At 48.1% G+C, this 26146-nt stretch overlaps 2 protein-coding genes across 5 annotated transcripts in view; both read right to left on the reverse strand.

The window, feature by feature from the left end:
• The window catches only part of LOC138735993 (zinc finger protein 16-like), a 116830-nt gene extending 91248 nt beyond the window's left edge, over nucleotides 1-25582 (reverse strand). The window contains exon 1 of one of the 2 annotated variants that reach the window (XM_069884751.1): nucleotides 25535-25582. The gene's annotated coding sequence lies outside the window, so the exon portion shown is untranslated. The remainder of the gene's footprint in view (nucleotides 1-25534) is intronic. The other variant, XM_069884780.1, reaches the window with a different exon arrangement.
• LOC138736019 (zinc finger protein 235-like) lies at nucleotides 416-25636 on the reverse strand. 3 transcript variants are annotated; one of them, XM_069884826.1, is made up of 2 exons: nucleotides 25547-25636; nucleotides 416-10442 (listed from the first exon to the last, which is right to left on the reverse strand). In XM_069884826.1, the coding sequence occupies exon 2, from the start codon at nucleotides 10248-10250 to the stop codon at nucleotides 9000-9002; it is 1251 nt and encodes a 416-aa protein (XP_069740927.1). In that variant the 5' UTR covers nucleotides 10251-10442; nucleotides 25547-25636; the 3' UTR covers nucleotides 416-8999. The 3 variants fall into 3 exon arrangements, with proteins under 3 accessions (XP_069740927.1, XP_069740922.1, XP_069740936.1); XM_069884821.1 differs by having other exon boundaries at nucleotides 25535-25629; XM_069884835.1 differs by lacking the exon at nucleotides 25547-25636 and adding an exon at nucleotides 22975-23637.
• Nucleotides 25637-26146: the final 510 nt, after the last annotated feature.

Raw genomic sequence — 26146 nt, forward strand, 5'->3', positions numbered from 1 at the left:
GGTGGACAGGTTCACTCGATGGCAAGAGGCCATCCCCCTCCTTGACTCCTCCCCCGATATGTGTTCCAGGGCTTTCCTCTCTGCCTGGGTCTCCCGTTTTGGCATCCCAGTATACATAACGACCCACCAAGGAGCTCAGTTCACCTCTGCCCTGTGGAATGAGCTCTCCAAACTCATGGGTACCCAACTGCATTGCACCATGGCTTGTCATCCTCAGGCTAATGGGCTGGTCGAGCACTTCCATCGTCACTTGAAATCAGCACTGATGGCATGGCTCAAGAAGCCCAACTGGGTCGACGAACTGCCCTGGGATCTCCTCAGGATATGCACAGCACTTTCCCTATTTTAATATATTCTCATTTCAAAGTATCATCTTTCAAATTTTGATCTCTTTACTCTAATAAATCCAACTCTGTGACTGTTACTTTATGTAGTTTTAATTCATTGATAAAACAGATAAACATTTTGCATAACTTCACATTAAGACATTCATAACAATGAATAACAAAGTATTTACTGTATAATGATAGAGATATAAAACATATATAAAGAAGCTCAAACTTTAAAGAGATATATCGTGATATTAAAAGTGATGCAAGAAATTCAAAGAAAAATTTCTCGTGCTCATGCTTCTACATCCTGAAGAGGTTGTTACGACATATGACATCATAGTCACTATGGTAAAACAATAGTTCTCTTAAAGAGACAGGCACAAAATTAACTAAGAATAAAAAACACAAAGTTTTAACCTTTACATTTCAGCCAAGTATAAGATTAGAAATCAAAATTTTAAACTGGAAGAAACTAATGTTAAAAAATTACCATTCCCAAGAATTCCTACCAGCTTTTAACTGTAGCTGGTCTTGAATACTTGATAATGCCCCAAGAAATCAATAATTTCTTGTCCAAAGATGCATTTGTCTGGATTGATGGTCAATCTAAATTTTTGAAGACGAAAAAAAGTGTATGAAGATGTTCCAAATGTTCTTCCTTAGTCCCACTGGCCACTAGAATGTCGATGAGGTAAGTGAAGATATTGGTCATGTCACATCCTAAAGCATCCATCACCCGTTGAAATGATTGAGCAGCATTCTTTAATCCGAATGGCATTCGTAAAAATTCCAAAAATCCAAATGGGGTAATTATTGCTGTTTTGGAATGTCTACTGGCTCTTCTGGTACTTTGTGATGGCCACGCACCAAGTCTATTTTGGAGAAGATCTTCGCTCCATGCAAATTAGCCAAAAAATCCTGAATATGAGGCATCCGATAATGATCTGGGATGTTGGCGTCGTTAAGCCACCTGTAATCTCCACAAGCTCGCCAACCTCTATTGTGTTGGGGGAACATATATAATGGAGATGGCCAGAGACTGTCAGACCTATGAATTATGCCTAGTTCCTCCATCTTGGCAAACCCTTCCTGATGTAAATGCAGCTCCTCTGGAGGCAAGCGGCACATGTTAGCATGGATAGGAGGGCCCTTAGTACAAATATGGTGAGTAACACTGTGCTTTGCAGTGGATGCAGAAAATTGTAGAGTCGTAATTTCAGGAAAATCTTCCAAAAGCTTGGAGAATTCATCTACTGGTTTACTTAATGTTTGGAGGCACAGGGCAGGGGTAGAGGCATCTGCCAGAGGAATGGTCTGAAAAGTAGTTCCATCTATTAGCTGATGTCCTTTTAAGTCAATGAGGAATGAATGAGCCCAAAGAAAATCTGCACCAAGCAAAGATCAGGATCCTGCTGCTATAATAAATGGCCAAGTGTAGAGATGATTCTCAAACTTGACATTTATCTTCCTGGTGCCAAAGGTCGGAACGTTGGAACCATTAGCTGCTCATAGTTGCAGGTACGGGGTAGGATGGTGTTTGTCAAAACCGGTGGGTGGAAATTCATTAACTTCTGAACCCATGTCCACCAGAAATTTTTGATGGGACGACTGGTCCCATACATACAGTAGGCTTGCAGGTTTCTCGCCAACCGCCACAGCCCTAACTGGTGGTTGCCCTGAGTGTTTTCTGCAAATGAGCGGGATGGAAGGCACCTACAGGCATTTACTCTCCAATGCCTGTGGTAATAACACCAAGACGAGGTGTCCACACGCTGCCTGCTTGTCTTGGGGTGTTGCCTGCTTGTAGGGAGTGATGTGCTAAAAGCATTAGAGTGTGGTCAATATTGGAGGGGCTGGTTGTGCAGACTTGTTTTTCCTCACTGTGCTTTTTAGGTTCCATTACTACAGCCCTTGGGTCATGAAATGAACACTGGGATAACAAGAGCCTAATATCATCTAGCATTTGCTCAAAAAAAAGCTGCTCGAGTAATATATTGGGCCTTTCGCCAGCTACCCTGAATGGGGTTAACTGGGCAATTTGCCCAGTTAGTGCCCCATTCACAGGGCAGTTTGAAAGGGTCTGACATGGTTATTAACATGAGAAACCAACCGAGTCCCTGCCCTACCCCAGAACTGGTTAGGGAACCCAGTAATACTCAGCTAGGTCGTGTCCTCCTGCAGCTTGAAACTGAAAATGGCTGACCCAGTTGTCCGGTGATGTCACGCTTACATGTTAGTGTCACAGGAAAACCCCTGGTGAAGTGCCTGCCATGATCGGGAGGGGAGAGAGGTCACTGCCGCTGGGCTGGCAGGGAGGTCACTGGTGGGAGGGGAATGGAGGAGGGGTCAACTGCACAGGGAAGGGAAGAGGGGTCAGCTGCTGCAGGGTGGGGGGGACCATGATTGACAGTGGGAGAGAGGCACAGCTGGTGGGGGGGGTTTGGGGAGACTAGCTTGTGTGACGCATCACTTACTGGGTTATGGCTGGGGCGGGATCCTCCTTAAATCACTGGGTTGGCAATTTACTGGGGTGATCCAGCCCCAGCTTGAAAGGTGCTGGGAACACCTTTCACCCATTTAACACACCTGGGTCCAAGGAGGGCTGCCCAAGTGTGGCAATTTAAAAACGCCCACTCTCTCTTCATAATGTTCACAATCTTCCTTTTCTTTAACTCCCTCTCAGGTCTCTCTTTTTCTCTGCACCATGTTATAAATTCCACTCTCCAGTTGAAGTTTCCATCTCACTTTCTTCCAAGCAAAATAGTTCCCTTGTAGATTCTGTAATGGGCTGATCAAGAAAGTATGGACAGATACGTCCCATAACCCCTTGTCAGGGCTCCTCAGACCGTCTCATCCGCATTCACCTCCATGTTTCACCCCTCACGTGTCTGGCCATTCCTCCAGCCCAATGTCCCGGGTAGGGTGGGGGGGGGATTTTTGCTGATGGGGACAGTGAGCTGACTAGGACAGGGGAATGGCATTACCTGCAGGATGACAGAAGGGAGTGAAATAGAGACAGAAGTAAAAGGTAGAAGAGGGGATAATCAAAGCGTTAGACAGAAAAAAATCAATGCAAACAAGAAGAAAGGCCACATTGCAAATTGAATGATAAAGTCCCAGTATGAGAGCACTTAATCTGAATGCCCAGAGCACTGGAAACCAGGTGAATAAATCCACCCAAAGGGTGGCCACAACACAAATGTGGTTGCAGGTTGGAGATGATTGTGAATTAAATTCCCAGGGGTATCAGGGAATTCTTAATGATAGGAAGGAAGATATGGGAGGTGGGGAAGTCCCTGTTGATTATGGGTGGGATCAGGGTGACAGTGGGAGATGATCTAGTTTGTTTGGAGGTGAATGGGGTGGGGAAGTCCCTGTTGATTCAGGGTGGGATCAGGGTGACAGTGGGAGATGATCTAGTTTGTTTGGAGGTGAATGGGGTGGGGAAGTCCCTGTTGATTCAGGGTGGGATCAGGGTGACAGTGGGAGATGATCTAGTTTGTTTGGAGGTAAATGGGGTGAAGTCCCTTTTTATTCAGGGTGGGATCAGGGTGACAGTGGGAGATGATCTAGCTTGTTTGGAGGTGAATGGGGTGGGGAAGACCCTGTTGATTCAGGGTGGGATCAGGGTGACAGTGGGAGATGATCTAGTTTGGAGGTGAATGTGGTGGGGAAGTCTCTGTTGATTCAGGGTGGGATCAAGGTGACAGTGGGAGATGATCTAGTTTGTTTGGAGGTGAATGGGGCGGGGAAGCCCCTGTTGAGTCAGGGTGGGATCAGGGTGACAGTGGGAGATGATCTAGTTTGTTTGGAGGTGAATGGGGTGGGGAAGCCCCTGTTGAGTCAGGGTTGGATCAGGGTGACCGTGGGAGATTATCTAGTTTGGAGGTGAATGGGGTGGGGAAGTCCCTGTTGATTCAGGGTGGGATCAGGGTGACAGTGGGAGATGATCTAGTTTGTGGGGAGGTGAATGTTGGAGATGGGGGGGGGGGGAGGGGGTATTGATTCATAAGAACAAAAGAAATTGGAACAGGAGTAGGCCATCTGGCCCATTGAGCCTGTCTGTGTTTTTTTCCTTAAATCTACTCCCCTGAATCTTCAGGCTGTGTCACCCAGTTCTGGTCTCACTCGCACTGAGACCAAATTTTCTGCCTCTATCTTATCTACCCTTTTCATATTTTATATGTTTCAATAAGATCTCCTCTCATTCTTCTGAATTCAAGTGAGTATATCCAGGAACAATCTGGTGAACCACTGCTGGACTGCCTCCAAGGCCAGTGAATCCTTCCTCAAGTATGGAGACCAGAACTCTACACAGTTCTTCAGGTGCGGCCTCACCAGGACCTTATATAGTTGCAGCATGACATCCCTGCTCTTGAATTCAATGCCTCTAGTGATGAAGGCCAACATTCCATTTGCCTTCTTAATAACCTGTTGTACCTGCAATCCAACTTTATATGATTCATGCACAAGCCCTCCCAAGTCCTTCTGCACGACAGCATGCTGCAGTATTTTTCCTACCAAAATGGATGACCTCACATTTACCAACATTGTACTCTGTAACAGAGTATTTAGAGGTGTTTTGTGAAGGATTATTAGAGCAGGTTGCACACAAATGTTTTAAAACACAGAATATTTGCAGGACTTTTGCAGTGTTTTTTGCAAAAAACAACAAAAAAGTTGCGGCAAACAGCTTGCCCGGGAGAGCCTGTGATTTTTGCAGACAGACAGAACAGTTTTACTCTAAGAGAAGGAGGGGGTGAAACAGAGAGAGACAGAAATCAGTTCCAGAAGGACAAAGCTGGCAAACTTCTGGAAGACTGCCTGGTCTATGAAGAAGTCTGGCTGAAAGGTGACCAGCAAGAAGGAGGACCATTTGGAGACCCCTGAAGGGGACAAGTTTCGTCAGCAAAACTGATTAAACAGGAATCAGGTGCGATGTTCTGGAACAAAAAGGAATCTCTCTCTGAAGACCAACAAGAACCCTCCTGAGTGGTAACCATTTGCCTGTTAAGCACCAAAGACTGGCGAACTTTGTTAATGTAAACTTCCGTGCACAGAACAAGAATTGCCTGCAACCAGTGAGGTTAGACTGTGATCCAAAGAACTTTTCTAATCTTAAATATGCATTACACACACCTGCACTTAGTATTGAAGGGGGGATTAAGTAGGTTAGGTAGGTTGAATAAGTAGGTTAAGTAATAAGTTAAAGTTTAATTCTGTTTTTTTTTTGTTCAAATATAATTAAAAACTACTTTTGTTTAATTAACTCTGTATTGTGGTGCATGTCTATGGCTCCTGGCTTTTGGAGTCCTCTGGACTCCGTAACATTTTCCATCTGCCACATCTTTGCCCACTCACCTAACTCAACTAGATCCTTCTGCAGCCTCCCCACGTCCTCTGTACAATTTGCTTTATCACTCAATTTAGTATCATCCACAAACTTGGCTACACGACCTTCTGTCCCCTTTTCCAAATCATCAGTGTACAATGGTGAACGGCTGTGGGCCCAGCACCGACCCCTGCGCCCCCCCCCCACTTACCACTGTCTGTCAATCAGAAAATCACCAATTTTTCCTGACTCTCAGGTAACCAATCCTCAATCCATGCCAATATACTTCAGCCAACTCCATTCATCTGTATCCTATTGATAAATCTCTTGTGCAGCACCTTATCAAATGCCTTCTGGAAATCCAAATATACAAAATCAACCTATTCCCCTCTATCTACCGCATCCAATATAAACTCAAAGAACTCCAGCAAGTTTGTCCAAAAGACCAGCCGTTTCTCAATACATGTTGCATCTGCCTGATGGATTCCCTTTGTTCTAAATGTCTCACTATTTCATCCTTAATGACATTAAGCTAACTGGCCAGTAATTACCCGTCTTCTGCCTACATCCTTTTTTGAAAAGTGGTGTGACATTTGCTGTCTTCCAGAACCTGCCCAGAATCCAGAGAATATTGGTAAATGACTACGAACACATCAACTATAATTCCCATTTCCTTCAGTTCCCTGGGATGCATCCCATCAGGACCAGGAGATTTGTCCGCTTTCAGTCCCATTAGCTTTCTCAATACCATCTCCTCTGTACAGAGTTCCTTGAAGGTGGATTCCCATGTAAACAGAATGGTTAACAAGGCATATGGTATGCTGGCCTTCATAAATCATAGTAAAGAGTATAGGAGCTGGGAAGTGATGCAGCGGCTATTTAAGGCATTGGTGAGGCTATGTTTGGAGTATTGTGTTTAGTTCTGGTCTCTAAATTATAGGAAGGATAGAGATAAGGTGGAGTGAGTGCAGAGAAGATTTACAAGGATGTTGCCTGGCTTACAGAATCTGGACTACAGAGAAAGATTAAGGAGACTGGGACTTTATTCATTGGAACGTAGATGGTTGAGAGGGGATTTGATTGAGGTATTTAAAATAATGAAGGGAATAGATAGACAAGACATGAGTAGACTCTTTCCCCTGAGGGCAGGGGAGGTTGGAACAAGAGGACATAAGTTAAGCGTAAGGGGGAAAATCTTTAGGAGAAATATTAAAGGATGCTTCTTCACTCAGTGAGTGGTGGCAGAATGAAATGATCTTCCAGAGGAGATAGTTGTCACAGGGTCCTTTCTGTCATTTAAGAGAAGGTTGGATGTGTACATGGATATGAGGGGGTTGGAGGATTATGGGCGGAGAGGGGGAACTAGTGGAGCTGTTCAAGTGAACTGACGTGGATTCAAAGGGCCGATATGGCCTGTTTCCGCGCTGTAAACTGTTATAAGGTTAATTATTTTATTGAGGCCCTCACCTCCCTATCACCACTCTTTGGCAATCTGGATGTGTCTTCCACCGTGAAGACACAAAATATTTGTTCAATACCTCGGCCATTTCCTCATTACTCAATATCAATCTCCATTTCTCCTCTTCCCATGGACCTATGTTGACTAAGGATATTGACTATGTTGATAGTAGGAGATGATTTAGTTTGTGATGAACAGAATATTGAAGATAGGGGAGGTGGGGAACCCCTGTTGATTCAGGATGAGATCAGGAGGTCAGTGAGAGATGATGTAGTTTCTGAGGAGCAGAATGTTGAATCGATCTGAGTCAAAAATCGCTTGGGGGAGTCAACCACAGGTCCTCAAATAATGGCAGCAAAGAGGCACAGGCACTGGTCGAGGAGTTTAAAGGGCATTCAGGCAGTGAAATGCTGTGGGGACAGGAGATAATGTTGCCCATAAGGTGCTTCAGAAATCAAGAACGGGAAAAAATTTTCCAGTCGCAGCCATTTTTATTCACTGTCTGTCACAGTCTAGTTTAGACAGGGTCTGTCCATACCAGCCAGCCCAGCAAGTACAAAGGGGAAGTGACCCAGGGGATCTGATGCAGTTCCGATGAAAAATCCGATGAACAGGTGCAGCAGGTCGCCTGGGGATTATACAAACACACGGAGAGCTGGAGCTGGAAGGAAAATTCCATCGGAACAACAATCTGGACACGAATCGTCGACACCATCCACAAACTGGAGGGACAACACCTTATATTCCATCTTCACAGTCTCCAACTCAATGGCATGAACATTGATTCCCAATTTCCATTCACCCTTTTTCTGAGTCACTCCCTCCCTCATCTCTGTCCTCTTTCCTCCAGCTCCCCTCCCCCTTCCCTGCCTTCTCCTGTCAGAGAGAAACCCTCTGCCATCTCCCCATCACTTCTCAGCTTTTCTCCCCACCCCTCCCACCTCTGACCAATGACCCAGTGCTGCTGCCCCTGCTCCTCCCTCCTGTTCATTAGGGCGGTTTCCCCATTTCTAGCCATCCTGGGGAAGGCCTCAGGCAAGAAATGCCAACTGTTTACTTCCTATGGAAGCTGCGTGCCCTTCTGAGTTTCTCCTGCACTTGTGTCCTGCGTTAGGTCCCAGCATCTGCCACCTTTGTCCACTGAAAATCCAGAGGTTGCAGTGTCGAGTTTCAAACTGAATCAGTTGCAAACACCAAAGAGAACTTGCACAGCGAAGTCTTGTACACTGACGTCTCCTGGGTGAATGATCTCATCACTACAGCCCAGCCACTCAGGCACCGGGTCAGAGGTCACCACCACAGTCTCCTCAGGAGTGACACACAAAATGCTGGAGCAACTCAGCAGGGCAGGCAGCATCCGTGGAAGGTGATAGACGGCAGGATCCCCACTCAGAATAGCAGGGTAAAGGGCAGAAGCCCAAATAATGAATGGGGAGAGTGAGACTGGGAGGAGCTCAGGCTACAGGGAAAATCCCCATCAACACAACAATCCTTCAACCTGTGGCCTCTGAAACATCGACCCTTCGGCCCACGTGTCTGTACTGAACAGGAGGCAAAATGCTGCCTGCACATGATCCAACTCCCTCCGTGTTCATGGATCTGGCAAGAATCAACTCCATCTGGCAGTCCATTCCAGGTGCTCACCAGTCTCTGGGTGAAATATTTGCCCCAGACATCTCCCTTAATCTTCCTCCCTCCCCCCACACCCATTAACGAGTGAAGGTTTTACTGGAGGGAAACAATGTTGACTGTCCAGCCTGAACACTCTCTCTCTCCCCATGTGAACTCGCTGGTCTCCAGAGAGCTGAGAGAATGCCATGCCACACTGGGAGCAGGTGAACGAAGTCTCACTTGTCTAAATTTTCTAGTGGTCCTGTCAAGAGGACTGTGCGAATCCCTTGCTGCTAGAGACCAGCCTCTCCCTGCTGTGAACTCGTTGGTGTGAACTCAGGTTGGAGGGCTGGGAGAACCCCTTCCCACACAGGGAGCAGGTGAATGGTTTCTCCCCAGTGTGAATTCTCCGGTGTGCCTGCAGGTTGGATGGACGAGAGAACCCTTTCCCACACAGGGAGCAGGTGAATGGTTTCTCACCGGTGTGAATTCTCTGGTGTGCCTGCAGATTGGAGGGATGAGAGAACTCCTTCCCACACAAGGAGCAGGTGAACGGTTTCTCCCCAGAGTGAACCCGTTGATGTGCCTGCAGGTTGGAGGGCTGAGAGAACTCCTTCCCACACAAGGAGCAGGTGAACGGTTTTTCCCTGGTGTGAACTCTCTCGTGCCTCAGCAAGTTGGAGAACTGAGAGAACCTTTTCCCACACAGGGAGCAGGTGAATGGTTTCTCCCCGGTGTGAACACACTGGTGTGAACTCAGGCTGTAGCGCCGAGAGAACTTTTTCCCACAGAAAGAGCAGATGAACGGCTTCTCCCCAGTGTGCACCCGCTTGTGTGTCCGGAGATGTGAGGCCAAAGAGAACCCCTTCCCACACAGGGAGCAGATGAATGGTTTCTCCCCGGTGTGAACCCGCTGGTGGGCCCGAAGGCTGGAGGACTGAGAAAACCCCTTCCCACACAGGGAGCAAGTGAACGGTTTCTCTCCAGAATGAACACGCTGGTGTGCCTTCAAGTTGGAGGGATGAGAGAACCCCTTCCCGCACAGGGAGCAGGTGAAGGGTTTCTGCCCAGTGTGAACCCACTGGTGTATCCGCAGGTTGGAGGATCGAGAGAACCCCTTCCCACACAGAGAGCAGGTGAACGGTTTCTCCCCAGTGTGAAGTCTCTGGTGCCTCAGCAGGTCAGAGGATCGAGAAAACCCCTTCCCGCACAGGGAGCAGGTAAAGGGTTTCTGCCCAGTGTGAACCCACTGGTGTATCCGCAGGTTGGAGGATCGAGAAAACCGCTTCCCACACAGAGAGCAGGTGAAGGGTTTCTCCCCAGTGTGGACTCTCTGGTGCCTCAGCAGGTCGGAGGATCGAGGGAACCCCTTCCCACACACGCAGCAGGTGAACAGACTCTCCCCAGGGGGAGCGCAGGGATGTGATTCTAATACGTCCACAGGAAGCCCCTCCTCACCACAGAGTTCATTTTGGAGAGTTTTATCTGTCGTATCACTGGTCACCTGACCCTCCATGTCAGCCAATCGACTGTAGTCCAGTTCACACACTCAGCGGGTGCAGGAATTTTCCGTGCTGTGATCTCTGTGATTCTCATCCACCGAGAAATCTGGCTGATACTACGGTCCTGAGGAATCCAGTTGGAGGGTCAGACCATAACATGGCGTTGTCTGAAGCTTCCTGTCAGGAAATGCGCTGTTTTCTTAACCCTGTGAAGAGAAGATGGTGGAGTAAGAGGGAGCCAGGCATTCTCTGGAGCCAATGTTCCAGGACAACACACCTTGGGCGCATGGTTAGTAACACGACAAACCGTGGAGTTTCCTAAACTGTGAGGAGGATCAGTACGGAGAAGACACATGGTGACAGAGCCATAAATCCTCCTCCCCCAATCAATTCTCACCATCTCTCTCTCTTCTGTCCTGCCAACTATATCAGATTATCACCATTTGTCTGTTGGTCTGTACTCTTCCCCCACCTTTTCTTCCCTTCTCCCAGCCTTTTAATTCAGGCTCCTTTTTCCTCATATCTGGAAGGGCTCAAGCCTGAAATGTTCGGGACGCTGAGAGAGCTGCTGACTTCATCACACACTTGGATGGAGACCCCTGAGAACTCAAAGATTTCACCCACCCACCCACCAGTTACCAGGATTCCAATTAGCCACCCCCCCTGCAAGTGGGTTGGAGAATGAACCGACTGCATCCCTGTGCCAGAGAAACCCCACTTATGTTGACACATTTCTCAAGGTCCAAAACCGTCTGAGTCTCTGTTTGTTTTTCTTTCAAACATTCCTCCTGGACCTTGCCGAGTTTACCAGAATACTCCGATTCCAAAGTTGGTTAGATCCAGGAGGAGGTCAAATGAAACTACATGATCGTGACTAATTTAAAAACTATAGAGGAAAAGAAACAGAGGAGATGTAACAGAGATTACATCTACAAGGTTCTGAGAGGCAGCCAACACCTGTTTCCCAGGGTGGGAGTAGCCAACACCAGAGGATGTGTGTACAAAGGCTGGAACAGAAGGGGCATTTAAGAGACTCTTAGACAAGTAAAGGTAAAAAAAAGTAAAGGTTCCATTATTGTCATGTGATACTACATTTAGAAGGTAACATACATGAAATGATGAGGAGTTAGGGATGGGGATAATGTTACAGGTTGTTGTTGCTGTGTTTCCCCCTTTTTCTTTTCTGGCTGGATATTTTTTTCTCACCTTTTTTTGGTTCAGTTGTTTTTATGTCTGTTTAATTTTCCCAGGGTTTGTCATGGGCCTGGTGAGTGGGAGCCATGGGCTGAAGAAAGAAGGTTGGACGGATGGTGAACTTGGGGCAGTGGGGACACCAGTCTTGCAGTCCCAGGGACAATTGCTAAGAGTATAAAGTACGTTAGCTTCAATGTTAACAGTTTGAATAGACAAGTTATGAGGAAAAGAATCTTGGCACATGTTAGAAAAATTGGCGGGGGAAGGGGGGGGGGTCTGGCCTTTCTCCAAGAAACACATCTGACAAAGTGGGAGCATCAAAAGCGAAAGGGGATGGGTGGGTCAGGTAATAGCCTCCTCATTTGGCTCAAAGGCAAAGGGCGGGGGGGGGCAATTCGAATAGGTAAAAATATCCTAGTGAGAGTGCAGCTTGTAGCCTAAGATAAAGCAGGGAGATTTGTAATGGTACACTCTCAGATATATTCAGAACCCTAGACCTTAATGAATGTTTACGCCCCCAACTTTGATGATGAAAAATTTATACAAAATCTTCCAAAAATTGGTAGAAGGCAGGGAGAATATTTTTGTTGGGGACTTTTGTCTTGACCCTGCTTTAGATAAATCAACTAAGAAAATAACTAAACCAAAAGCAGGGAGGCTACCTTTGGCTGCATGAAGGAGCATCCCAGGGAGAGGGATTGTTCCTTCTATTCAAAACAACACAATTCCTCCTCTAGAATAGATTTCTTTCTGGCTTTGGCCCTTATACAGGGTAGGATCATGAAGAATGAGTACATAGCGAGGCTCCTCTTGGACAGACAATCAGGATATGATATACAGGTGGCATCTTAATGCATTGCTGTGGCCACAGTTTTGTTATTTTGTAAGAGTGCAGATAGATGCTCTGGGAGAACAACTGTGCCTCTACTCCAGATAAATTTCTCTTGTGGGATACTCTCAAGGCATATTTGAGAGGTCGGATAATTGGGTACATTATTACAGTTAAAAAGGAATATATAAGGGAAGTCAATGAATTGGGACAGGAAATTACTCGCCTAGAAAAGGATTTCCAAAAATTGGGTTCAGAGGACCATTACAGGGCTCTAACAAACAAAAAAAAAATGAAGTACCAGATGTTACAAATGTACAGTATGGAAAAGACCGTAATTCAGTCAAAACAAAAATACTAGGAATTGGGGGAAGAGAGCCCATAAAGTCTTCTCTTGGCAGCTGAGGACAGAACAGGCTTTGAGGACAATCAACACTATACAAACTGGGAGTGGCAGAATCTCGTATAAACCAAAAGAAATTAACAAGACCTTCAAAGAATTTTATGAAGGTCCATATAAATCAGAACTTACGGGGGTGAGCTCTGATAAAACCAGTGAGTTCCTGTCTAAATTACAACTGCCAAGTTTAGACCCAGAAGAAGAAGTTAGGTAAAGCACTGAATTCACTGTACACTAACAAATCTCCAGGGGAGAAAAAGCACACCAAAGCAGGTCAAAGAGTGTCTTTATGTAGCAAAGGTAAAGATGCATCACCAACGTTTTGGGCTTGAGCCCTTCACCGAGGTGAGGGGAAAAATGAGTGGTGAAGGAGGAAGATGATAGGTGGGGGGGGGTGAACATCTCAGGAAGGTAGGGGGAGGAGTCTGGGCGAGGTGGAGAGAGAAAGAAAGTCGGAACTGGAATGACTAGTTAAAATGGGGGAAGTGAGAGAAAAGGCAAGCTGATTAGTGGAATGAGGTGAACTCAATATTCATGCCCTCAGGTTGGAGGGTGCCCAGACCAAAAATGAGGTGTTGTTCCTCCAATCTGCAGGTGGTCAGGGTGGGGTAGTGTGAAAGGCCATGGACAGACATGTGAGCTTGAGAGCATGACCCAGAATTGGCTACGGGGAGGTCATTTTTGTTGCAGACGGAGAGAAGGTGCTAGGCGAAGCGACCTCCTAATCTGCGACCTGTCTCTCCAATGTAAAGAAGGCCACAGAGGGTGCAATGGATGCAGAAAATGAGTTCTTTGGAGGTACAAGTGAAATGTTGCTTCACCTGAAAGGTCTGTTTGGGACCTCGGACCATGGTGAGGGAGGAGGTGTAGGAGCAGGTATTACACCTCCTACAACATAGTGGAAGGTGCTGGGGGAGGGGCAATAGGTGGAGAAGGAAGAGTGCACAAGGGATGCATGGAGGGAGCGGTCCCTATGGAAGGCTGAGAGGGGAGAAGGAAAAGTGTGTCTGGTGGTGGGGTCCTGTAGTAAGTACCATAAATTCTGGTGGATAATGTGTCAGATACAGAAGCTGATGGGGTGGTAGGTGAGGACAAGGGAGATTCTGCGTTTATTGTTTCTAGGGGTGGGGAGCTAGGGTAGATGAGCAGGGAATGGAGGAGATGTGGGTGAGGGCTGAGTTAATAGCAGTTGAGTGGAAGCCACATTTGTGGAAAAGGCAGACATTCCAGAGGCTATAGACTGGAAGACCTCATTTTGGAGCAGATGTGGCAGAAATTGAGAAATTGAGAGAAGGGGATGGAGTCCTTGCAGGGGACAGGGTGTGAGGACGTGTAGGGATGGGTTTCCACTCGAGTACTATAAAGAGTTTAAAGATTTACTGATGCCTATTTACATGGAGGTGGTGGACCAGGCAAAGGAGACCCAAGCCCTCATGGAATCTTTTTTGACAGCAATAATTGCAACAATACTTAAAAAAGATGAGGATGTGCTAATACCGTCTTCTTATATACCCATTTCTCTGTTCAACTCAGATGACAAAATATTGGCCAAAGCCCTGGCAAATCGATTGGTGAAACATTTGCCAAAGCTAATAAACAAGGACCAAGTCGGCTTCATGCAGAAGAGACAGCTGGCGGATAACATGAGCAGGTTGTTGAATATTATGCATCTGCCGCAAAATAGAGATGAGAGAGGCTTAACTGAGCCCTGGACATGGAGAAGGCATTTGACAAGTTAGAGTGGTTAAAGTGCAGGGAAAATTGGGGCGAGGGCCAACTTTTATAAATTGGAAAAAGGCACTTGAACATGCGCCCAAGGCTAAAGTTGTGACCAAAGGATAAATTTCTCTCGTCTTCTCACTGACAAGATCAAGTTGACAGGGGTGCCTGCTATCTCCAGCTCTGTTTGTAATAGCCATGGAGTAATTTGACAAGGCCATTCACCAGGATCCAGATATTAAAGGGTTCAGAACAGGCCAGGAAGAGCAGAAAATCAATTTATTTGCTGACGATGTTCTGACCTCTCTGACAGACCTCACACTTGTTGCCCGAGCAGCGCTCCAGTCTGAAGGACTGCGAATAAGATCAATTGGGATAAATGCAAAATTATGTCATTTAGGAAGGGGGATTATAGTCAATGTCAAGAAAATAGTCAACTAAAGTGGCCGCAAAATGGGATCAAATATCGAGGAGTGAGAATATATAATAACTGGAGTAATTTATATAAGTTAAATTACCGCCCCTTCCTTGGGAAAATCGAGGTGGATTTAAATAGATGGATGTCCCTGTCCATAACATTAGTGGGTAGAGTTAACTGCATCAAGATGAATGTGTTCCCAAGACTCCAGTACCTCTTTTGGATACTGCCCGTGCTGTTACCCTGGGGATTCTTCAAAAATTTACTTGCAAGTATGGAATGAAAAGGTAGCCAGGGTCTCTCTGGAAAAACTGACCTGGGATTATAGTCTGCGTGGATTGCGAATGCCAGACTTAAAAAAATACTATTAGGCAGCCTAGACAAGATACATTGCCTTCCTCTCTCCCATTTCGAGAGGGAAGATGTACCATCCTGGGCACAAATTGACCTGCACGTGAAAGGCAAGCAGATAACAGAGAACTTTATTTATAAATGGGACGCTATCTTACTATCAGAAAAGAAGGCAGCCCCATATTAAAACAAATAATCCTCATTTGGTACAAAATTAACCAAGATGTAGGAACCAAAGTGGGGCTTTCCTCAAAAACACCCAACTTCAAATAGATTAATACCATTGATGGTGGGTAACAAGATCCTGGTCACCTAGCATCATAATATCAGGTACGTAGAGGACTGTTACTTGCAGGGGCAGCTAATGTAATTTGCGCAACTTAGGAATAAGTATTAATTTATCAAGTAAGATATTCCACTGCTACCTTCAGATAAAATCTTTTCTACAGGACAAATCAAGTCCAACTATGGCCCTACCAGCGTGTACTGACAGAGACCCTGATTCAAAGGGGGAGCATACGGAAGTTCATTTTGGCAATGTATTTCTTGCTCCAAGCGAAAGGCCCCAAACCAGGCCTTGACTAGTTAAGGCAAAGGTGGGAGTCGGACTAGAGAATAACAATTGATGAATGGCGCTAGTCTGGTTTGTGTCAAATCAGCATGACTGCAGTCATCAATGGCCATGTTTCTACTGAGCGATGAAAATTCGGGGCAATGCGCGGTGATGCAAGGTAACACCTCAAATTTTTCCTCAGTAGAAACACATTGGGTAGTGGCCGATGCGCGGTGATGCGAGGTGCTCCATCGTCCACCTTTTGAGGTGGTCGATGCACGGTGATGTGAGGGACGATTTTTCAATAGAAACACAGCGAGTAACGAATTCACAGTGTACCGGAAGTCTTGATTTTTTCCCCGTGCTTTTCAATTGATCATCGCATGCAAGCACCGGCACAGCGTATTATCTTATTGTGTATATATACTGCACAAGCTACCTACTAGCTAGCTATACTGCGTTCATATCGCCTCCGCTGTTCCTTTGTGTATCGTTAAATTGGAGTAATTTCCCTGGACAAATATAAAGCTTGTCTGTTGTTATAGTAACTTTTTCGATTCTTCGTTGGAATATGTCAGACAGTATCAACTGGACATTTGATCTTCAGCGATTCTTGATCACAAAATGGCAGGAAATGATGGTGAAGGGCATTTTGGATGGGAAAACAAAACGACCTGTATGTGACCTTAAAATACGCGACTTCCTGATCACCTCGCATCGCCCCGCATCACTGCGTATTTATCACTCAGTAGAAACAGGTTCGGTAGTCGTAAAATACGCGGGACAAAAATTCACTGGTGATGCGAGGTGTCCAGTAGAAACACGCACAATGCTGGTACAGGCTGGTGCAATACAATTCTCTTCACCAGCTGTACCTGATGCTGCAATAAATTGACCAGATCTACACCTGAATTATTAGAGCAATGTTTTAGATGTGGCATTGGGACAGGGACATTTGTTCATTCAACCTGGACATGTGCAGAGGTGAGACGCTTTTGGGTGGAATTGGGCCAAACCATGGAAAAAAAAATCATAGACAAAGAATTCTCACAGGACCAAGAGCTCTTCCTGTTGGGAAACATAATGGATGCAAGACTTACAATGAACCTGTCCAAATTTCAAATCCAATTTGTTATGATTGCATTAGGGGTGGCCAGGAGGTTCCACACAGAAATTTTTTCCCTGGAAAAAGTTACCTACAACCTAAGTGTGACAGAGTATATCGATATGCATTTGGGAGATAAATTGGGAAAGATTTGTTACAATAGGTCACATACAAACACTTTTAAACAGATCTTATTTGAAATACTGGAGCTCTGCCCCATGCTAGACAATTGGCTCCACAGACTTTGGAAGAGCTTTGAAGAGTGCTGAAGAGACTTCACTAATGGATTGTTGTTTACAAAAGGCAACAGACGAAAGATCTTGTTGGAGCTGCAGATTGTCTGTAAGAAAACTTGTTGTAAGAGGGTAATGTGGTTTTGCAAGCAGAGAGAGTCAAACAGGCTTTCTCTCAGAGAGAGAAAGAGAGAGAGAGACGGATCAGTTCTGCAGTGTTACAGCCAGCAGTAGCAGCTGAGACTGGGACTGAACAAGCTGACAAGCTTGTGGAAAACCCCATTTTGGAAAACGGCCTTGTCAAAGCCCTTGTGGTTCATGCAAGAGGAGAGGACTGGCTGTCTAATGTTTCATTTGGAATAAGGGAAACAAAAAGGCATTCTGCGGTGACCTGAAAGAAAGGTTATCATCTGGAGAACCCTGAAGAGGAAAGTTTTGTCAGCAAGACACTGAAGTGGCTAGGTGTCCATCGTACAAAAAAAATCTCTCTCAAAACCAACAAGAACCTTCCTGAGTGGTAACTGTTTATAACATAACATAACAATTACAGCACAGAAACAGGCCATTAGGCCCTTCTAGTCCACACCAAACCAAACACCCCTTTCTAGTCCCACCTCCCTGCACAATGCCCATAACCCTCCATCTTCTTCTCATCCATATACCTGTCCAACCTTTTCTTAAATAATACAATTGACTCCGCCGCCACTATTTCTCCCGGAAGCTCATTCCACACGGCTACCACTCTCTGAGTAAAGAAGTTCCCCCTCATGTTACCTCTAAACCTCTGCCCCTTAATTCTTAACTCATGTCCTCTTGTTTTAATCTTTCCGCTCATCACAGGCTTCCATCCTGACAGACAGTTGTCCACCATGACCCTCTGCTGTCTCTCCTCCAGCCACCTCTGAACCCATCTTACTATTTCTCTATTAATCCCTAGTGACTGAAAACCTATTCTCAGCCTGTATTGCAGGGAGCTGCAGAGGGTTTCACAGATCTTGACAAAAGGGGCATTATTAGTAGGGCTATCAGTTCAGATGTTCACAGAATAACCAGCTCCTAAAATGCACCACAGGTGAGTGTGAAAGGTTGAGCTGTTGGAGCAGATACAGGTGAAGAGAAAAAGGCATTTTCAGGAAATTCAGAATCAGAAACAACAGCTCAGACAAAGTATCGCTGACCAGGATCATCAATAAAAGAGCAGCCGCCCACATAAAGGGTTAAGTCAATCACACAGGGGGAAGCAGTTGGAGGAAGGTTTTCTCTCTTTTCCCCCTCCCCCCTACCCCCCACCCCCACCCTGTCTCTACTCTCTCTCTCTCTCGCTCTCCCCCTCCCACCGCCCCCACCCCCACCCTGTCTCTACCCTCTCTCTCTCTCTCCCTCCCTCCAACCACCCTGTCTCTACCCTCTCTCTCCCTCCCTCCCCCCACCCTGTCTCTACCCTCTCTCTCTCCCTCCCTCCCCCCCACCCTGTCTCTACCCTCTCTCTCTCCCTCCCTCCCCCCCACCCTGTCTCTACCCTTTCTCTTTCTCCCTCCCCCAACCCTGTCTCTACCCTCTCTCTCCCTCTACCTCCCCCCCACCCCCACCCTCTCTACCCTCTCTCTCCCTCTACCTCCCCCCCCACCCCCAACCTCGCTACCTACCCTCTCTCTCTCTCTCCCTCCCTCCCACCCACCCCCACCCTGTCTCTACCCTCTCTCTCTCTCTCTCCCTCCCTCCCACCACCCTATCTCTACCCTCTCTCTCCCTCCCTCCCCCCACCCTGTATCTACACTCTCTCTCTCTCTCCCTCCCTCCCCCCCACCCTGTCTCTACCCTTTCTCTTTCTCCCTCCCCCCACCCTGTCTCTACCCTCTCTCTCCCTCTACCTCCCCCCACCCCCACCCTCTCTACCCTCTCTCTCCCTCTACCTCCCCCCCACCCCCAACCTCTCTACCCTCTCTCTCTCCCTCCCTCCCACCCACCCCCACCCTGTCTCTACCCTCTCTCTCTCTCCCTCCCTCCCACCACCCTATCTCTACCCTCTCTCTCCCTCCCTCCCCCCACCCTGTATCTACCCTCTCTCTCCCTCTACCTCCCCCCACCCCCACCCTCTCTACCCTCTCTCTCCCTCTACCTCCCCCCCACCCCCAACCTCTCTACCCTCTCTCTCTCTCCCTCCCTCCCACCCACCCCCACCCTGTCTCTACCCTCTCTCTCTCCCTCCCTCCCACCCACCCCCACCCTGTCTCTACTCTCTCTCTCTCCCCACCCTGTCTCTACCCTCTCTCTCTCTCTCTCTCCCTCCCCACCCACCCCCACCCACCCACCCCCACCCTGTCTCTACCCTCTCGCTCTCCTCCCTCTCTCTCCCTCTCTCTCCCTCTCTCCTCCCTCTCTCCTCCCTCTCTCTCCCTCTCTCTCCCTCTCTCCTCCTCTCTCTCTCTCCCTCTCTCTCCCTCTCTCTCCCTCTCTCTCTCCCTCTCTCTCCCTCTCTCTCTCTCCCTCTCTCTCTCTCCCTCTCTCTCTCTCCCTCTCTCTCTCTCTCCTCCCTCTCCCTCCCTCTCTCTCCCTCTCTCTCCCTCTCTCTCCCTCTCTCTCCCTCTCTCTCCCTCTCTCTCCCTCTCTCTCCCTCTCTCTCTCACACACACACACTCCTCCTCGGTAAAGGAACAGGGGAAACTGAAGGGAACCAAGAGATACAGAAGCTGACAATGTAGGGAGAGGAGCAGGGAGACAGCAGGGAAACCACAAGGACGTCGTGGAGATCAGGCAATTCATTATCGTCAGTCTGTTCAAATCACTTCCTTCATAAGCCAGCCTGGGGTTGGGATCCCGCGGTGATCTTCTGCCAGCATGGACCGGTCCTTCCTTTCTTGTGTGTTTTCTTACCAGTTTTCCCCCCATTTGGAATCACTATCTTTGGCAACAAGCTCACACGGCTTGTTCACCCTCCCACAGGCCATACTTCTTCGCCCAGTGAGTCAGCGCTGCCCTTAACCTTATCCCTGTGTTCACTGTAACTTCATCACATGTTCTTTCTCCATATTCTCCTGGCTTTCTCGCCAAATTTCTCCAGATCCTGTGGTCCGCATATATTCAGCAAATGTCTCTGAGATGAACTGTGGACCATTGTCAGAGTATAGCGTAACAGGCAATCCATGTCTCGCGAAGATCTCTGCCAATGCTTGTATCGTTTTTTCAGTGGTCGTTGACCTCATCACAGAGTACTCATAGTATCTGCTGTAGTAGTCCACCACTACCATGATTGACTCGCCAGTTGGTAAAGGTTCGAGAAAGTCAACAGCTACATCGATCCGCGGTCCTGTCGGGAGTTGCATTCTCTGGATCGGCTCTGGGGTATTACTCCTACTTGTGAGTTGACACACATGGCAGGTTTTGACGAATTCCTCTGCGTCTTTATCACAACCTGGCCACCATACTTAACTCCTGAGGTTTTGCTTGGTACCAACAATACCTAGGTGTCCTTCATGAGCTAATGATACGATCTTCGGTCTCAACCTCTGTGGTATCACCAATCTATAACCCCTCAACACACACTGCCCGATGCAACAAAGTTCGTCTCTAATGGGAACATATGCCTTGTGAGTGCACTGTCCCCTTGTCCACTTTGGATACATTCTGTAACTTCCGTGAGTTCTAGGTCATGTTCGGACTCTCTCTCGACTTCCCTCGTTGTCACAGCTCCTGGTGTTGACTGGATAGCTACGAAGCACACAAAGCTCTCTGCTTCTGTCCCCAGTTCTGACTTGGATTGTGGGCATCCATCTTTCAACAATCTGGACAGCGGATCAGCAATGTTTGCTTTCCCAGCAATGTGGACTACTCTGTACTTGTACGGTTGGAGTCTGAGCACCCATCGTTCTATCCTGCCACACGGTTTGGACCTGGCAGCGTAGATAACCTCCAATGGTTTATGGTCTGTGATGAGTTCAAATTCAATGCCATACAAATATGCATGGAATCTCTCGCAAGCCCATACAAGTCCGAGTGCTTCTTTCTCTGTCTGAGACTATCTCCTTTCAATGTCTGTCAAAGATCTGCTGGCGTAGGCAATGATTCTTGGTCCCTCATCATGCGTCTGGACCAACACGGCTCCTAAACCAACAGGGCTAGCATCCGCTATGACTTTGATTGGAGCATCCGGATCATAATACCCAAGAGTATTGGCACTCGTCAGAATTTGTTTCAGAGCTGTGAATGCTTCCTTCTGCTCAGGGCCAAAATGGAATGGTACACCTTTCCTGGTTAGTTTCCTCAGTGGTTCTGCCAGTGTAGCAAAGTTAGGGATGAACTTTGCGCAATAATTGACCAATCCCAAGAAACTTCTCATCTCTGTTGCATTCTGGGGTTCACGTGTATCGGCAACAACTTTCACCTTGGCATCAGCTGGGTTCAGTCTTTGCCGTGTAAGCCTGTGTCCCATGAAGTCCATCTCTGAGACAACGAACTGGCACTTGACTCCATTCACAGTAAGGCCTGCCTCCTGTAGTCTGGATAGCACAAGCCTCAACCGTCTGTCATGCTCTTCCTGTGTAGCCGCATGGACTATGATGTCATCAGAAATGTTGGCAACTCCAGGAATGCCTTGAATCACTCGATGGATTTCGTACTGGTAGATCTCAGGTGCTGCATTGATGCCAAACGATAGCCTCTTGTACCGTACAATCCACAGTGAGTCACAAATGTTGTCACGTCCCTGGATTCTGGTTGACGATAGCCCCATTTTAAATCGATTTTTGAGAACACCTGACTGGTTGTTAACTCCTGGAGTACTTCTTCTACTGTTGGTATGGGGTGTCATTCTCGAATTATAGCTTCATTGGCCATCCTCATATCAACACACAGTCTCATGTCACCATTTGGTTTGGGCACGATCACTACGGGGCTGACCCATTGTGTTGAATGTTCTACAGGTTCAATAATGTCTTGCTCAATCAACTCTTTGACTTTGACCTCGACTTTCCCACAAAGTCCAAATGGGTTCTGCGCACTGGTTGCGCCTTGGTTTGACCATTTTGTCCACTGCTAGCTTTAGTTGTCGACCTTTCAGGTTTCCTACTCCCTGGAAAACTGCAGGGAATTCTTTCTTCATATTCTCGTATGACTGAACTGAATTGACACGAACTGCAATATGAAGTATTGCCAGATCTTGCGCCCGTTCGTCTACTCAGCAATGGTTCTCCCCTCTCGTCTATGACAACAAACTCTGCTTCGGTGTGATTGTCACCAGCTTCAACAGTCGCAGTGAAACATCCAATGGTCTGCAATGGCTTAGTTGCTGTGTATGGATAAAGTTTCTTTGAACACTTCTTTGACGTACAAATGATCTTTTTTTTTCAATTTCTCCCACAAGTGTCAGTCAATTACATTACTGTCACTGCCTGAGTCTACAATGACCGGAACTGTCACACCACCAATTATCACTGGGACTTTCTCATGATGGTCCTCATTCAATGTAAACTGATAGTATTTCTGCCCATCCTGGTTGTCGTCATCATTGTCACTTTCTGGGTCACCTTCTATATGGTGAATAGTGCCTTGCTTTCTCTGTCCATAATTGCCTTTCTTTCCAGGAGACTTTCCCTTCCCCCAAGCTTTGCCCTTAGAAGCTGTACTCTTCCCATTCTGGTTTGCATTTGACTTGCTTTTGCACTTCTTTGCAAAGTGGGCTTTATCTCCATACTTTCTACAAACTTTGACTTTTGCTGGGCAGCATGGGTCTTTTCCAAAATGACCTCTGTCTCCACATCTGTAACACGTCGGGATATTTCTTGACTGGCTATTGCTATGCGAGAGCCTATTTACTTGTTGACCAACTTTGTCTTTACTGGGCTGGCTTGAGTTGTCTTTCAGTTTCAAGGTATGAAATTGCCCCTCAACAACCTCTAATGCAGCATCAATTGCTAAAGCATTGGTAATTTTCAACTCACCCCCTTTTTCCAGCAGTCGCTTTCTGAGTTTGTCTGATCTGCAGTGCTGCACGACTTGATCCAATAACTGATTGTCCAAATCAGCTGCCACGTAATTGCATCCAACAGCCAGTTGTCGCAATCTCGTTTCCCCATCTTCCTGTTTTGTTTTGCGAAACAAATGGCGTTGAAATGTGGCATTCGGTGTCACCACATAATGTGCATTCAATGCATATACAGCTTTCTGGTATTCCTCCTTCTTTCCAATATTCAAAAGCATCTTAAAAGTTTCCCGAACTGCAGGTCCTGTGGTGAAGAGAAATAACGCCCTCCGCTGCGCTTTCGGCTCCGCTGTGCTCCCATCGAGAAATAGGCCACGACTGTCGGCGTAAGCTTCAAACTCATCAAGCCATGCCTTCCACTTCACGTTTTCAGTGCTTGCATCCCTCGTCGGGTCAAAATGAGGAACACCGCGAAGTGCTAGAAATTCAGCTCCAGTGACTGCCATGATGAAATGTTCCAGCTCAAAGCCATGGATTCAAAATCCAAAATATTTCTCGTCACCAATGTCAGATATGTGGCCGAAACGTGAAATTGATAGCACATGATTTACCCGTTGAACATCAGCATGTATTTATTTCTCTGCTTCCATTATTCCACCATTCTGCGCCTGCCTACATCGCCCGCATGCCCTCTGACCTCCAGTCAGGTTAATGGCTCAACCTCTATCTGCATACATCTCATGCATATTCATTATCATGACATCACCTTCTCCTCTTTAATTAATAACTGCACGACACGAACGTTATGAACTCGCTGGCCAGTTATTCCCAAACAATGAATAGACCAAGTCCTCAGGCCAGTTCCCCAAACAGTCTGAGTCCTGACCCACCCCCAATAGACTGAGGCCCCTCCAGTCCAGTGTCCAGTCCAGTGTCCAGTCCAGTGTCCAGTCCAGTGTCCAGTCCAGTGTCCAGTCCAGTGTCCAGTCCAGTGTCCAGTCCAGTGTCCAGTCCAGTGTCCAGTCCAGTGTCCAGTCCAGTGTCCAGTCCAGTGTCCAGTCCAGTGTCCAGTCCAGTGTCCAGTCCAGTGTCCAGTCCAGTGTCCAGTCCAGTGTCCAGTCCAGTGTCCAGTCCAGTGTCCAGTCCAGTGTCCAGTCCAGTGTCCAGTCCAGTGTCCAGTCCAGTGTCCAGTCCAGTGTCCAGTCCAGTGTCCAGTCCAGTGTCCAGTCCAGTGTCCAGTCCAGTGTCCAGTCCAGTGTCCAGTCCAGTGTCCAGTCCAGTGTCCAGTCCAGTGTCCAGTCCAGTGTCCAGTCCAGTGTCCAGTCCAGTGTCCAGTCCAGTGTCCAGTCCAGTGTCCAGTCCAGTGTCCAGTCCAGTGTCCAGTCCAGTGTCCAGTCCAGTGTCCAGTCCAGTGTCCAGTCCAGTGTCCAGTCCAGTGTCCAGTCCAGTGTCCAGTCCAGTGTCCAGTCCAGTGTCCAGTCCAGTGTCCAGTCCAGTGTCCAGTCCAGTGTCCAGTCCAGTGTCCAGTCCAGTGTCCAGTCCAGTGTCCAGTCCAGTGTCCAGTCCAGTGTCCAGTCCAGTGTCCAGTCCAGTGTCCAGTCCAGTGTCCAGTCCAGTGTCCAGTCCAGTGTCCAGTCCAGTGTCCAGTCCAGTGTCCAGTCCAGTGTCCAGTCCAGTGTCCAGTCCAGTGTCCAGTCCAGTGTCCAGTCCAGTGTCCAGTCCAGTGTCCAGTCCAGTGTCCAGTCCAGTGTCCAGTCCAGTGTCCAGTCCAGTGTCCAGTCCAGTGTCCAGTCCAGTGTCCAGTCCAGTGTCCAGTCCAGTGTCCAGTCCAGTGTCCAGTCCAGTGTCCAGTCCAGTGTCCAGTCCAGTGTCCAGTCCAGTGTCCAGTCCAGTGTCCAGTCCAGTGTCCAGTCCAGTGTCCAGTCCAGTGTCCAGTCCAGTGTCCAGTCCAGTGTCCAGTCCAGTGTCCAGTCCAGTGTCCAGTCCAGTGTCCAGTCCAGTGTCCAGTCCAGTGTCCAGTCCAGTGTCCAGTCCAGTGTCCAGTCCAGTGTCCAGTCCAGTGTCCAGTCCAGTGTCCAGTCCAGTGTCCAGTCCAGTGTCCAGTCCAGTGTCCAGTCCAGTGTCCAGTCCAGTGTCCAGTCCAGTGTCCAGTCCAGTGTCCAGTCCAGTGTCCAGTCCAGTGTCCAGTCCAGTGTCCAGTCCAGTGTCCAGTCCAGTGTCCAGTCCAGTGTCCAGTCCAGTGTCCAGTCCAGTGTCCAGTCCAGTGTCCAGTCCAGTGTCCAGTCCAGTGTCCAGTCCAGTGTCCAGTCCAGTGTCCAGTCCAGTGTCCAGTCCAGTGTCCAGTCCAGTGTCCAGTCCAGTGTCCAGTCCAGTCTCCCCCCCCCACGTCCCCGTTGGCCCCAATAGGCCCGTTTGCCGGCCTTTCGGCCCCAAACTGGCCCAGCCCCCTGCGGCTCCTCCACAACAAACTCGGCCCCGGAGCCACAGATCAGCAGTTCGGGCCCCAGCAGCTGCTCTCCGCCCTCATACATATTCATGAGCTTCAACCTGGACAGAACGGCCCCAAATCCCCGACTCACCAGCGAACCCACCTCACACACAGGCTACGGGATCCAACATGGCGGCCCGACACGTTATCCTCACCGGCCAATCAGAGGGGCTGCACATACACCAGGCGGCCAGCAGGTGGGGGCTGGGCACCACCAGTGACGTCACCTTCCCCGATCCCTCCTCAGATCATCTCCCACTGTCACCCCCGGTCACCTGCGGTTCCCACCCCCCCCCCCCCGATCCCCCCGATCCCATCCTGGTCTCACTCCATCTGCCCCGATTCGCTCTGGCCCCACCCTGATCCCCCTAGTCCTACCCTATTTCCCCCCCGATTTCCCGACGCCCCCCCCCGATCCCACCCAGAATGACAGGAGCTTCCCCACCCCCACTCATCTCCAACATTCAGCCCCACAAACTAGATGATCCTCCCTCTGTCACCCTGATCCCCCCTCGATCGCACCCTATTTCCCCCCCCCCCGATACCCTGGTCTCACGGTGATCCCACCCTGGGGGCCTCCTGGTCCCCCCAGTCCCATCCTGATCCACCCTAGTCCCACCCTGATTCAACAGGAAAACCCCACTGCTAGTTTGTGGGGGAACTGGATGTTGGAAATGGGGGGAGGATCCCCTGTTGATTCCCG

The sequence above is a fragment of the Narcine bancroftii genome, chromosome 1, assembly GCF_036971445.1.
Source record: "Narcine bancroftii isolate sNarBan1 chromosome 1, sNarBan1.hap1, whole genome shotgun sequence".
Classification (NCBI taxonomy): Eukaryota; Metazoa; Chordata; class Chondrichthyes; order Torpediniformes; family Narcinidae; genus Narcine; species Narcine bancroftii.

Coding starts and splice junctions, on each gene's coding strand:
- LOC138736019 (XM_069884826.1), bottom strand. CDS start 10,250: ATGGAGGGTCAGGTGACCAGTGATACGACAGATAAAACTCTCCAAAAT.